The 14,222-nt window shown below is 40.8% G+C and overlaps 1 protein-coding gene across 1 annotated transcript in view; it reads right to left on the reverse strand.

The window, feature by feature from the left end:
* Nucleotides 1-1,722: 1,722 nt before the first annotated feature.
* The window catches only part of LOC118406322, a 20,173-nt gene continuing 7,673 nt past the window's right edge, over nucleotides 1,723-14,222 (reverse strand). The window contains exons 2-7 of the mRNA XM_035806256.1: nucleotides 10,815-10,906; nucleotides 9,103-9,197; nucleotides 7,110-7,263; nucleotides 6,180-6,377; nucleotides 3,748-3,777; nucleotides 1,723-3,041 (exon numbers count right to left, since the gene is read on the reverse strand). Coding sequence (XP_035662149.1) covers nucleotides 3,760-3,777; nucleotides 6,180-6,377; nucleotides 7,110-7,263; nucleotides 9,103-9,197; nucleotides 10,815-10,906 — 557 coding nt within the window. The 3' untranslated portion in view covers nucleotides 1,723-3,041; nucleotides 3,748-3,759. The remainder of the gene's footprint in view (nucleotides 3,042-3,747; nucleotides 3,778-6,179; nucleotides 6,378-7,109; nucleotides 7,264-9,102; nucleotides 9,198-10,814; nucleotides 10,907-14,222) is intronic.

Here is a 14,222-nt window from a genome sequence, read left to right on the forward strand (position 1 = left end):
ATACTAGTACCTTTCCCTAACTGTAATGAAATTGAGCTTATCTGACCAATTGTCACTTCAAATTGTAGATTTCAAATCTTTTGCAAAACATGTCAATGTAACGTTACGTATAATTATAAATGCATATTGAATGATAAAAACTGCATGAGTAGACCATTCCAGAGACCAATAACTTGAAATCTGGCGGTCATTACATAGTTGTTCACATTGCCATACATTGTAACTGTTACAATTGTTGCGCAATAAAGTTATTCTATTCTATTCTATTCTATTCTTACACAGAGGGTTCTTACATGAATGCTTGTGTTAATGGGGAAATTATCTAAGGGTCCACCAAAGAGTGGTCACATTGGCCAGCTTTGCCCCATGTAGAGGTGGCGGTTACAGGTTGTTTCGCAACAATGTCAGTTCGCAGCCGTCAGTTCGCAACAAGGCAAGTCTTTTCGCAGCATTTGAATGTTATTTATCTTGGTAAAATAGTATAATTATATTTATTTATTTATTTATTATATTTATCTGCGTAAAATAGTATAATTATGCTAGGAATACGATTTTTAATACTATTAGGCTATCAAGATGAATAACATTATTCAAATTTGGCGAAACGACTTGTACCTTGTTGCGAAAAGACTTGCCTTGTTGCGAATTGACGGTTGCGAACTGACATTGTTGCGAAACAACCTGTTACCGAGGTGGCGATTGGGAAGGTTTGACTGTATCTGCAGGTCTGTACCGTAGGCATTTGGCCAATTTACAGCGTTCTTTATAGTCCATGTATGCTGAGCAATTCCTTCAATATTTCATTTCTTGAAGGAACGGCATGACTTGGGATTTCAAATGATAGGCATGGATTCCAGAGAAGCAATGTATACTGTACACATGCAGCCATACAAGATTCATTTCCTACTGAATGATAACCCTGCAATACCCAGTGTAATGCCCCATTCCACTAGGCTAATACAACCTTTCCACCAGGATGGCGCTCTCTATGCGACCCAAAATTTAACAGATCGCTCAACGAATTATAAAGAAAAAAACGAATCTTTTTACTCTTTTGAGTTCTGAAGTCTTTTCAGTCACACTTTCACAGTACATGTATAATTACCCTGTATGAAATCAAAGGTCTCTATACCAGACTCTATAGGTCATTGTGAAAACCATAGAATGGAACAAATAGAGGAGTAAGCCGACCAGAGGAGAACAGCCGGCTAGGGAACAGATTGCGACCTGTAAGGAAATGATTGTTCTGGCCGGCTGACTCCCCTAGCGTATTAACGTTATTATGACTCCAATTTAATTGTCCAATTTCTACAATTAGACCACCGATCTACGAAGCCTGGTAGAGGCAAATCAAGGTTACACAGATCCGTTTTAGATCGCAATGAGAGCGCAGTGCGACCACCGTCTAGTGGGATGGGGGATAAAAGGGACATCAAATCATATAAAGGCACGGATGACCGAAAGTAATACCTACATATGAATAGCCATCAGAGATTCATTTCCCCACTATATTGTATGAGCCGGTGAGAAACGAGCGTAAAATGCCAAAAGAGGACAGTCGAAAAGTTCCATCGATCGGGCCACTGTAATGTGTGCACCCTGTGGTTTATGATGGGAGAGAATCATATAAAGATGATGAAGTTTACAAACCGTGCAACCAAATCATGAAGCGGCTTCTCTTACCATTTGAACCATAAGTAATGACAAGAGCGCGCTGGGGAGTCAAGTAAATTTATTGCCATGTCTTAGAGTTTTACATGGATTGCATAGTAATGGTATTCCTGTGGAGAGATTTCCATATGTTTCCCATCTTACTAAGGCTTAAACCGTTTGGATTTATTGCATTCGAATTTGTCGTCGCTGTCATTTTGTAATCATCAACCCTCAACAAGTAATACTTGCAACACGTTGAACAATAGTATTTGTATATGTGCTTATTATCAATATCGCATTGTTGAATATAGCATGTGAGCATACATAAAGGGCATACATGTAGAGAGCTATATAAGTAGTGGCTGTACATGTATAATGATAGTGCCTTGGCAATATATATTATATGTATATAATATTGACTACACACAGTAAGATATATAGCAATTCGCGACCAGCTTGCAGGACAATCTTTTGTCTGTGACCTTTGCAATTGAGGTCACCTCTAAGGTCGCTATGTCAACGCGCTACCGTTTGTCAACTGTGTCTTATTTGACGGTTTCGTGTGCATTGTTTCCATACACATAATGTAAGGGCGTGGTCACATAGGTCGTGCGATCGTCGCACAATCGCTAGCTTCGGGCATTTTGGAGGACAAAAATTGTACGCCTCCTGTAAATTTCCTTTGTACACAAAATGCTGTTTTGGATCCATGTCGGTGGTTGGTTCTGTCACGGCCTGCTTGAAAATCCTATGGCATAAAAATCGTACGACGATCGCACAACCAATGTGACCGCGCCCTTACATACATCGTCTCTCTTGTATCAAGTCGAGAAAAGAAGTTCGTGTTCGTAACACCAGATCGACATTTGATGTGTAACGTACACCGACGTACGCCCAAAAGCAGTTACTCAAGCAACTAGTACTGAATGTAACGTGGAGGCACAGTTGACAATAACCAAGACTAAAATTGCGATCCTAGCGGCCGGCCTTAGAGTTGCCCCAGCCAGCCATTAACCCCAGCCAGCGATGGTGTAAACACAGACTGATAACTTGACAATGTGTTTCCATACTCATATATATTCAGTCGCCTGAGTAACTGCTTTTGGGTGTATCTTATTATTACCTGGATGTCCAACCTTCATCGGCATACATCAACATATTTTGCTCAAATCGTATCACACTGATCAAGGAACAAACACATTTGGTAACATCATGACTTTTTTCGTGGGCAATAAGTGAGGACGAAAATTTCCATTATACAATGCATACAAATTAGTTGGATAACCCAGAAATATTGGTATTCTTAAAATGTCCCCTTTTCAAATAATCCACAATGTGCGGAAAACATGATCCCTTCGAATCCTTATGAGACTTCTTTCGCAGAATTCCTGTAATCCAAGAAAGCATTCTGAGAACCGTGTATGAAATATGCATATCGACATAACAAGTGTGAGACCAGTTTACCACTTACAGCAATTATATCAATCAATCAATCTTTATTGCACGACAACTGTAATAGATACAGTGAATGACAAGTTCTAAAAAATAATATCTGGCAATAGCATATAACAGTAGTAAAGAGTTCTATATATTAACTAAAAACTAGGCAATGTGCTATCCTATCTGAGTGGTTCGTTTTACTATAGATTGGGATTAAAATCAAATTCAGGAAATTCCGAAATGCAGGCATTTACCACCTCAGTATATATGTATGAAATATCTTATACACAGACCTTTCAACTGAGGACAATCCATTTTTATTCTACAGTCTATCAATGTTGCGTTGATCCGAAACGCCATACAGTACAGTGGCTCGCTAAAGCCATTCTCTATGACTCGTGTGTATGAATACATTGCATGCAATCTTTCCCACTTCAATCTGGGACTATAATGTATTGGCAATACAGAATCCACAGGTCCAAACATACTTCAGAGTCAGTCCAAATTGGGTTGCCACTTGACACTGGCTCTCGGATACTTTCTTGACTCTCGGATACTTTCTTCCCAACCGAAAGATGTATCAAGTGATTGCTGTACATGTAACACCATGATAAATGTAATGAGATAAAGATAAGAAAGGTTGTCCATACGTACCTGTTCCTGACGTCATGCCGACAGGAAAAGCTGGCAAAAAACGATAAAAGATGTTATTGACAAGACAATACATACACCTGCATGATATGGATCGAAGCATACATAAGGTAGGCATTTTCTAAACACCCTTATCTTCAAAACGATTCCTTAGACCGTGATAGAGTCATCGATTCTTTGCAGTTTCAAAAGATCCTTTGTAGTCTCAAAAAATAGGAAGTTTCACAATCTACAAACACAATGATGAAGTGATTTCCGTATTCAAGGCGGAAAGATCTGTAAGATACATCGGTCCTGAAGACACGTACATAAAACTAGAAAGGCCGACATTTGCTTAGGAGCAAATACAGCATATTGCAATCCATCTTCATCCTTGAAAAAATCCCCAAATTCAACAATTTGAAGTAATGTTTGCTCAAAGGGAAAATGAAGCACTGTGGGCACTTGTTCTACACACCTTCATGCCGAATTTTAGGTCATTTGGTTTACATACAAGGGCATAGGAGCCAAAAATATACATTTTTTAGTTAAAAATGGCTAAAAATCCCAAAATAGCTCATTTTATAAGTGCTCTATGAAGAAAGTGTTGATGGGGTCCTGTTGTCATATGTCCAATTTACCTTTGTACCAAATTTCAGGTCATTTGGTTTACATACAAGGGCATAGAAGCCAAAAATATACATTTTCAGTCAAAAATGACTGAAAACCCCAAAATAACTAATTTTTGAAGTGATCTATGAAGAACGTGGCAACGGGGTCCTGTGACCATATGCTCAATGCACCTCTGTACCAAATTTCAGGTCATTTGGTTTCTATACAAGGGCATAGGAGCAAAAAATATACAGTTTTAGTCAAAAATGGCCAAAAACCCTAAAATAACTCATTTTTGGAGTAAACAATGAATTAAGTGTTGATGGGGATATGTGGTCATATGTCAAACGCACCTATGTACCAAATTTCAGGTCATTTGGTTTTAATACAAGGGCATAGGGGCCAAAAATATACATTTTTAGTCAAAAATGGCCAAAAACCCCAAAATAGCTCATTTTTGAAGTGATCTATGAAGAAAGTGTTGATAGTTTTCTGTGCTCATATGTCCAATGCACCTCTGTACCAAATTTCAGTTCATTAGCTTGTAATACCAGGGCACAGGGGCCCAAAATATACATATTTTGTCTAAAAATGACCAAAAACCCTAAATATCATAAAATCTAAGGCCTCTATCAAAAAAGTGAAAAAAACACCTGGGGGTATTTGCTATCCCTACCTCCATGCCAAATTTCAGCTCATTTGGCCCAAAAATGAAAAAGTTGAATCAATTTGAAGATTTGACAGGAGAAGAAGAAGAAACCAAGGAAAAACAATATATTGCAATCCCATACTATGTATGGATTGCAATATAAATAGGGACACAATCAAAACTAATGACGGTTCTCCGACAGGCTAAATAAGTCTTAGTCTCTACCAGACTCCGGATCGCTGGAAAATCGTAGACATGGAACAAATAGAGAGGAATATAACCGGCCAGGGAACAGCACGCGATCCACGAGCGAGCGAGCTGTTCCCTGGCCGGTTATATTCCTCTGGCCGGCTTACTCCTCTATTTGTTAAATTTCTACGATTTTTCCAGCGATCCGGAGTCTGGTAGAGACTAAATAAATCTGATCTTCAGGTCCCTACGGTGACAGAAGCAGTATCCATATGCATTGGCCGACCATTAACAATATCCCACCGGCCCCCGTAGGATATTATTGGGCCATGGATATTGTGCTGCTATCGTATGTGTCTGCAAGGAGCAATAACTCAATCAACTGGATATGATTTTGGAACGACCATAATCGGTCGGCTCCGTCTATCGGCAGCGAGGTGGCGACCAGCATCCGCTATCTTTCCTAAGTGTCACTGACGAAACGTATTGGATGCTATCTGCAACGTCCAAGCGTTTTTAAGATAGATTCAGTTGCTTGAGTAACTGCTATTTGTCATAACTTATCATCTTGATGTCTACTCTTCATCGGCGCACCGTACATATCTGCTTGGGGATCATAATAAGTCATTTTCTTCACGTTTGGTCAGCGAAAACGAGATAAACGCAAACCGATAGACCCCAGATGGGAACAGCATGCAACAATTATCATCGCAGAAGAAACCCTAGAGTACCTCCGTGATGCTTGACCTCCTCGCCATTGCCCTGCCGTGCATCTTGTGCATAGGAGCGGCAGAAAATTTTCCCTGGTCATCGTCTTAAGATTGCTCAAGCCTCAATTATTATAATTCCAGAAATACACTACCTCCTTGACCTCCTCACCATTCCCCTGTCATATAGGAGCAGCAAAGCGAGAGGACTCGGCGCCCCAATGCCCAGGAAATATTCTCTGTTCATCGCCGTCTGATTACTCAAGCCTAAATTATCATAATTCCAGAAAAGAACCTACCTCCTTGACCTCATCTCCATTCCCCTGCCATCCTGCGCATAGGAGCAGCAGAGCGAGCAGACTCAGCGCACCCATGCCCAGGAAATATTCCCTGTTCATCGCCCTCTGATTGCTCAAGCCTCGGATGAACAGAACAGGGTCCCCGATGACCTCACCCCCGACAACCTCCCTCAGCTGGGCCTTGCTCCTCGTTACAACCTGGAGGAAAGGTGGTCTTGTGATTAGGGTGGCCAATTTAGAATCTAGGACTCGATACCAGAGGCTGATTTGACTACATCTTTCAATCTAACAGCTCTTATACCAGACCAAATTTATTTGTTGCTTCTCAGATTTTTTTTTCAGGTCGACAAAAAATAGGCGTTTTTTTAAACTCTGGGGTGAAGATATACGACTTGAATAACACAGACTGGGAAGTTTAATGGCACGTTTTATACAATGAATCCCTTCCTTTGATTTGTTACTAATGTTCTGAATAAAAGACATCATCGCGCAACTGCGGGCAGACGACATGCCAAACTACATACGAATGCTGCAAAGAAAACATTTTTCCTTTATTCTCTGTATGATCAATAGAAATTTTGTGTTAATGTGATCAGTTGACCCCTCACCTCCTCCATGCAAGCTCGACCTCCCAAAAGCGGCCTTGAAGGCCGATGGAGTATATCGAGTTGAAAGAAAGGCACAAACAAACAAACAAACAAACAAACAAACAAAAACATAGAGATACAGATGCGAACACTCATCACTTCGGACAACAACAATACTTTGGCTTCGGAGGTTACCCCCGTCACAGAGTAACAAACAAACGACATGCTTGAGGAGGCTGGCAGATACTAAAATGACCCTCTAACAGGCAATTATGGGCATACTACACTTTCAAAATTGAATAAAGGTAAAAACAAATAAACAAATAAACAAACAAACAAAGACCTGTTTGAGGAGGCTTCCCGGAAAGGTCCATGAGCTACAGTCGAAGGTTGCATAGTAGCCGATAACTGTGGTGCCCCTCTCCGTGCCGAACGGGAACTGCGGGGCGGGGTGGACCGTGATCAGACTAACATTGCCGTCCACCCACTCTAGTATCCTGCGGGGAAACAATGAGTAAGATAAACAGAGGATTAGTGAGATATTTACCTGTATATTTGGTAGACAAAATGAAATCGCTAGGTATCATGTATATTGCGGTTTAAAACCACCGGCTCGTCAATGGACTTGGTATCCCTAAATTCACTGTTTTCAAAACAACGGATATAGGTTACCACCCGAATAAAGGTGAACTAGCTTGACATCAGAAATCTGAGAGAGAATGCATTTGGGAGAAATATACTGTATCGAAAATTTCAAATAGTACAACTTCTGCAGATAAATAGTTAACTTTACGTTACAAGTTTGGTAGAGATGAAAATTACGATATGAATTTGGTTGGTAACGAGTTCGACAAATTCTTATCTTCAAACTTGCTTAACTACATGTATATGTTCATTTGATGACAATCTATTGGGAAACTTCAGAGATAAAGATTTATCGTGTGTACTTGACGATAATCTACCAATTTATATTCAAAAATGATCTGCACAAAGTTCCTGCAATCCCTCCCAAATTCCAAGGACGTCCTTAAAATTACAACTGGATATGAAAATTACGTTTCAACCTATGGGCGTATTTTTGCTGCTCGCATCAGTAAATCTTTGTCTAGACATGGATTTTTGTTATGAAACCCGCTCAGGTTATATGATATGTCGTTCTGGTTGTTGTTTTAGTCTAACGATAATCCATCACAGACAGCCCAAGGCTGTACTGCCTCAAATAGGGTCAAAATTTGTCCCTTGAAACTAACGACATTTATTGGGGGTGGGTGATTCCGTAGACTCCCTGTGGATCGTTACATGGTTAGTCTTGATTATTCTTCCTAAGGCCATATTGATTGGATTGAATGGATAACATCCTCTGTGAATATCAAAACTGATGCGAGCGTACGAATAAAAAAGTTTGGCAAAAAATTGCCTTCATTATGAAATCTTTGGTACGAGGGGCGTTCAATAAGTAATAACTCTGACTCATTTCCCATAGCAGGAGATTACTGAAACTTGGCACAGTTATTAGTCTTTCTCTTCATAGGAACCACCCAGAGTTGTGTATTTCTCCCATCGTTTGATGCAGCTCTGGACACCGTTTTTGTAGGACATCCCAGGTTAGTCCTCAAATAGATGCCTCATCAATGACAGAAGAGGAACGACCAGGTCTGGGAGCTGTTTCCACAGACTTCCGGCCATGTTTGAATTCAGGATGCCAGCGTTTTACAAGGCCATATGATGGGGCATCATCACCATAAGTTTCTTTCATTTCATCAAAAGTCTCCTTTGGTGTGCGTCCTTTCAAATACAAAAACCGGATCACTGCGCGACACTCAACTGACTCCATTTCACACCTGGTCCATTTCACACCTAACTCAGTTCAAACACCAGTAAATCAGAAACCACAGTTCAGAGCTCTTTTTTGCAACATAAACTCTGGAGATATGAATCATTACACTACAAAATTTCATTTAGATCAGACAACTGGAAGTGGGTCAGAGTTATTACTTATTGACCGCCCCTCGTAAAGTACATGTAGTCTGGAAGGCTAAACAATGACAAACACAGAGTATTGAATGCTTAACAATTAATTCTTCATTTTTGTTTTCACAGTACTAGTCTTCTTCTTTGACATTGGAATTGACGTTGACATTAGTGTATGTTTCCCGATATATTTCTTTTCATCATCTACGGCATATATTCGCTTCTTTTACAGCCACTTTGTACGATTGAAAGCATGGGAGAAAACTTTTATTTATTTCTGAAAACGGACAAAAATAGATGTCATCCATATAATCAAATTAACATGGCCTTATCGTGTCCATATCCGTAATCTTATGATACCTTACCTGTGGTCGTTTTGCGTGATTGCGATGTCCCGTAGCGTTGTGATTGTCGCCTCTGTGAGCAAGGCTGCTACAAGTTTGTCTTTCTGCTTCGTCATCTGTAGGTATAACGTTAAATGTGGTATCTCATTGCACTTGGGACACTGGTGCGGCACTGCGGGGTTCGATCACTCAACGAATGTCAGAGATAAAGAAGGAGTTTTCTTACGTTTTGTATATTTTGTTGTCTTCTAAGTTATACTTTTACGTATTACGCAATATCGAAATTGTAGATATTGGCGAAAATAACACAACATTGCTACAGTGAACAAACCCCGCAGTGCCGCACAGGTGCCCCAAGTGCAGTGAGATACAACTTTTAGACTTAAGTGCAGTTCATCTAAATATCAATGCCGAACTTTACATATTTACAATTACTTTATTACAAAAAGTATCGTAATTCTTATCACCATAATTATATTTCAAAATCAAGGCAGTTTATATTGGATTTTTATGCATTTGCATGTCTGCAACGGATATATCACAAGGCAATAAATCGAGGTTTTAATTACTTTAGTTGTAAAACAGTCCCTATAAACCAACTCTACTGCGGTTTATAATGCCAAAGGTATACGTAAGTTAGAAACTGCATATCTGTAACAGTAACGTCTGTCTCGTTAGCGTTGAAACCCTAACTAGACATACATCATTAAGTGATATCTCACTGCACTTGGGGCATTGTGCGGCACTGCGGGGTTCTACTTCTAAGCCGGCTTCACTCCTCTGCCAGCTTTTATACTATCTTATGCTGCCTTAGGATCTGCTTGGAGATTAGGGTTGCTTAACTGTGGCACTGTTGTGTTATTTTCGCCGATAGTAAAAGTAGAAGTGTGAATTTGAAGACAACAAAAGACACAAAACGTAAGAAATTTAAAATTCGTTGGGTAATCTTTCGAACCCCACAGCGCCGCACCGGTGCCCCAAGTGCTGAGTGAGATACATGTACCACCTTCCCAACCATGCGCACATGTATGTACAATGTATGATTTGAAAGATCCAATTGCAAAATACATTGTAGGCGCTTCACCCCTGCTCATGTCGATGCAACTACACGACACAATTTCATATATATTCAGATCCAGTCCATACGGATTGCCTTGTATCGATCGCACGGAACTAATAAGGGAGGCTTTACAGGTGTTCCAGACAGACTTGACTTGCTGAGCTTCCGGAATTTGCACCGTCACATAAAAGGGAAAATGTTCGCGGTGGTTTTATTTTCGCGGGTTTCGCGTTGACCGTTTCACCGCAAACTTAAACCGCTGCGAACAATAATGCAGCATGTCAGTTTTAACTGCGAACTCAAAACTCGCCGCAAACACTACATTTTCTCCTTTTTGAGATTAAATCCCTGCCTAAATTTCCCCTTTTCTCCGGTACTGTAAATGCAGAAATGTTCGCGGTTTTCGCGAGGCAGTCTTACCGCGAACTTAAAACCACGGCGACCATTTTTCCATCATTACAATATGTGATTACGGTGTAACACTAACGCGAAATTAAATCCCGCGAACTAAAATACATTTACAGTATTTACTCCTTGTTAAGTGCCTCAAATATGAAAACACTTCAAGCTTCGTCATTCTACAAGATTCCTGATATGCCAGTGTGACGAACATGAATGGCACGAACATCAAAGGAATGCAAAGAAATTGTCTCTTAAAGCCTGCACAGCTTACCTTATGCCTTTGGATGTCGACCTCAAAAATGACCGTGTTTCCCTTCTGACGGTACGCCCTGTCCTCGCCATGTCCCGCTTTCTGTTCTATATCTGTGGCGATAGATACAAGGTTACTGTAAAGACTGGCTATGAAATCACTTTTTTCACAGTACAGTAGAAGCCGCTTAATTGCACGGCCTATTTGCCAGTGAATTTGGTGCAATTATCCGCCTGGTGCAATAATGCGAAGTTATCTAGCTGGACCGCACCGGTTTGGGATTCAGGGATTCCGTGCAGTTAACAGAAGTGTGCGTTAATCCGATGTGCAATTAACTGGCTTCCACTGTACAACACTTTTCTGCACTATGTGGTTATAAACACAGTAATTCAAGGACTCTGATTGGCTGAGAGGTAGCGGCCATGATCTACGTCATTATAAATAACATTTAGGTCTATCAAAATCTTGACCGTAACTTTGTTATGTAGCTCAATCTTTTTTTTTCTTTCCACTTGCAATTGTTTTGAAAGAACAAAAGTAAATGTTAAAACGATAACAAACCTATAAATTCCTGTACGTCTTCACATCAATTTACTTACTATATTTCAGTAGCCACAGAATGCTTCTATGAAGAAGAAATAAACAACATACAAATACTGCGCCCTTAGATAAAAAGAAAATATCACTGCAATGTGCGAGCTATTTTCTGCACTGCGTATCGCGCTGACTATAGCACATATCGATCCTATATACAACACCTGAAATGATTGCAAAAGACCATTGAAGTCGTCTATGGTACATAAACATTTCTATTACATTTTGAGCATTCATATCACACTATGTTTCAAACGTAACCGTCAAGGGTAAACATTAACGATCGAATCGTGCCTATAGACGCTTATACCCGCGTTCCACCGTGACAGACTCCACATAACATGTGACATTTCATTTCAGCGGGGCTTTAACGGTACGAGGCCGGGGTGGCATTTAATGACCAGCCAACATGCGCGACGCAGCGTATTTCAGCTCCCGGTCGGCAGTTACCGTAAATCGTCACAACTTCCATCGATTTTTGATCCGTGTCATCATTCAGTGCCGGGAACACGGATTGGGCTTGTCCGTCATTACTCGGCCACTTTTGCTGTGATGTTACAATCAACTTTGCCGTAAAAGTGATCACCGTATACACTTAGACCCCCTTTCCATAGACGGCGATCGCGATGCGCTCTCACTGCGACCTAAATAGGATATGTGCAACCTTTCATTTCTTACTGGGAATATCAGACAGCATGTAAAAGTGAGACCAAGAGGACAACAAAACACACAAAGTGTAAAAGATTCGTTTTTTATCTATACAATTCGTCATGTCAATCTGTCCACTAGGACAGATTGACGAATTGACGCAGAGAGAGCGCGGCGAGAGCGCCGTCCTAGTGGAAAGCGGGTATTAACGACACAAAATCTTATTACTAACATTACGTTTGTAGGTTTATGTAAAAGCTTGTCTGTTAAACACAGGAGGAGATACGGTATTTTTATCGACCGCTGCACTAGCAAGGGAAGTAAAATGTTGGATCTAACATCTTAGTAATTGTTTTCTAACACGTTCTAGCTCCAAGTGACATTAGTGTGGCGTAACTGGTAGAGCATTCGGAATCGAAAGTCTCGAGTTCGATACCCACCATGCCCCGACGTTGTGCCCTTGGGAAAGGCACTTTACACGACTTTCTCTGACTGTGGAGTGACGCCCACCGAGCCTCTTCGGCTAATCTGTCTAATTGTGTGCCAAAAACACACTACGGATTTGGTTTGGCCAACATCTGCACATTGGTCTCCCACCAAGAACCGTTATTTTTTCTATAGCACTGGTTAAACACAGCAGGTGATACGGTGTTTTTATTGATTGCTTCACTAGCAAGGGACGTAAAATGCTCGATCTACATGTAACATCTTAGTAATTGTTTTCCAAGTTGCTCTCCTAATTTTTGTTGCAAAAGAAAAAAGTGATCCATCAAACCTAGCCGTAAACGTAATCACCGTATACACTTAACGACACGAAATTTATGTAAAAGCTCTTCTTTTAAACACAGTCGACCACTGCACTGGCAAAGGGACGTAAAATGTTCCATCTAACATCTGAGTAATTGTTTCCCAAGTTGCTCTCCTAATTTTTGTTGCAATAATGTTGCAATAGAAAAAGCGATACATCAAACCTAGGTCCGATATTTCAGAACTACCTGGCTATTTCTCATAAGTGCCAAGTGCTTATCGGCATGCACAGTTTCTAATGTAGCAGTTGACCCTGGCAAACCCCTTGAAAGCAAAGTGAGCACTCTATCTCTCCACTAGGCTAATGGACCGAGTGTGGCGCTCTGTCATCATGACAGTGGGCAGCGTCTGGAGTGACTTTCACTTGGTCAACACGTGTAAAAAGGAAAGTGATCTCAATCCAGTTTTAGCTCACCGAAGAGCTAGTCTTCCACTGGTCGTGACAGAGAGAACAGACGCTATGTACCGTATTTATGGGTTCATTGTACCTGGGAAATTCTAGCTCTTTACTACAACTTACAAGCACAATGAACAGTCCCAGAGGCAGGGTCGCTAACCATTGGTTACGCATGCTACCTATACGTGCGTACAAGTCCATACAAGGTCCTTATGGAAGTCTCAGCCATAGCCTCTACCAGGCTCCACAGGTCGCTAGAAACATAGTAGAAATTGGACAACGTAGATAACATGCCAGAGGAATTAAGTTGGTCGCAAACCATAATGATCCATAATCGTCGGACAACGCTTGTTATCGTTCTTTATCTCTGAAATTTGTTGAGTAATCTTTTGAAAACGAAGTGCCACACCGGTGCCCAAAGTGCAGTGAGATACCACCTTGACCTAGCTACCCAAGCCACAGTCCTGTACACGTGTTAAGGTTTAAGGATTCCGAACGAAACGCCATTAGATAGCCCCCGGCTGGCTGTAATTGAAAACTAGAAGTGCAGAACTGATTTGTTACTCTGTGTGGCAATTATAGTATTCTGCGGAACAGACTGGCTGCGTCTTTCCTTCCTGCCTTAATTGTGTACTTTATCATCGTTCACACCTGAGACAGCGGACAAGGGAATAAATCTGGCTCTTATAAAAGATTCCACGCCGTTTTATGTTTTCATTATTTGCCTGAGGTTACCTTTATTTTTACTATAATTAGATTGTTACATACTCGTAACAACTTATTACGGATTAAGTGATTTACGGATAACGGAATTACTCCCGAACGTGTGGATTGCGGAAGTATTGTGCTAGACTTTATTGATTTAAGATTTAATTCCATATTTCTATTCTACGAGTTGACCGTATGTCCAGGTAGTATCTCACTGCACTTGGGGCACCGGTGCGGCACTGCGGGGCTCGTTCACTGCGGCTCTATTGTGTTAG

Source organism: Branchiostoma floridae, chromosome 19, assembly GCF_000003815.2.
Source record: "Branchiostoma floridae strain S238N-H82 chromosome 19, Bfl_VNyyK, whole genome shotgun sequence".
Classification (NCBI taxonomy): domain Eukaryota; kingdom Metazoa; phylum Chordata; class Leptocardii; order Amphioxiformes; family Branchiostomatidae; genus Branchiostoma; species Branchiostoma floridae.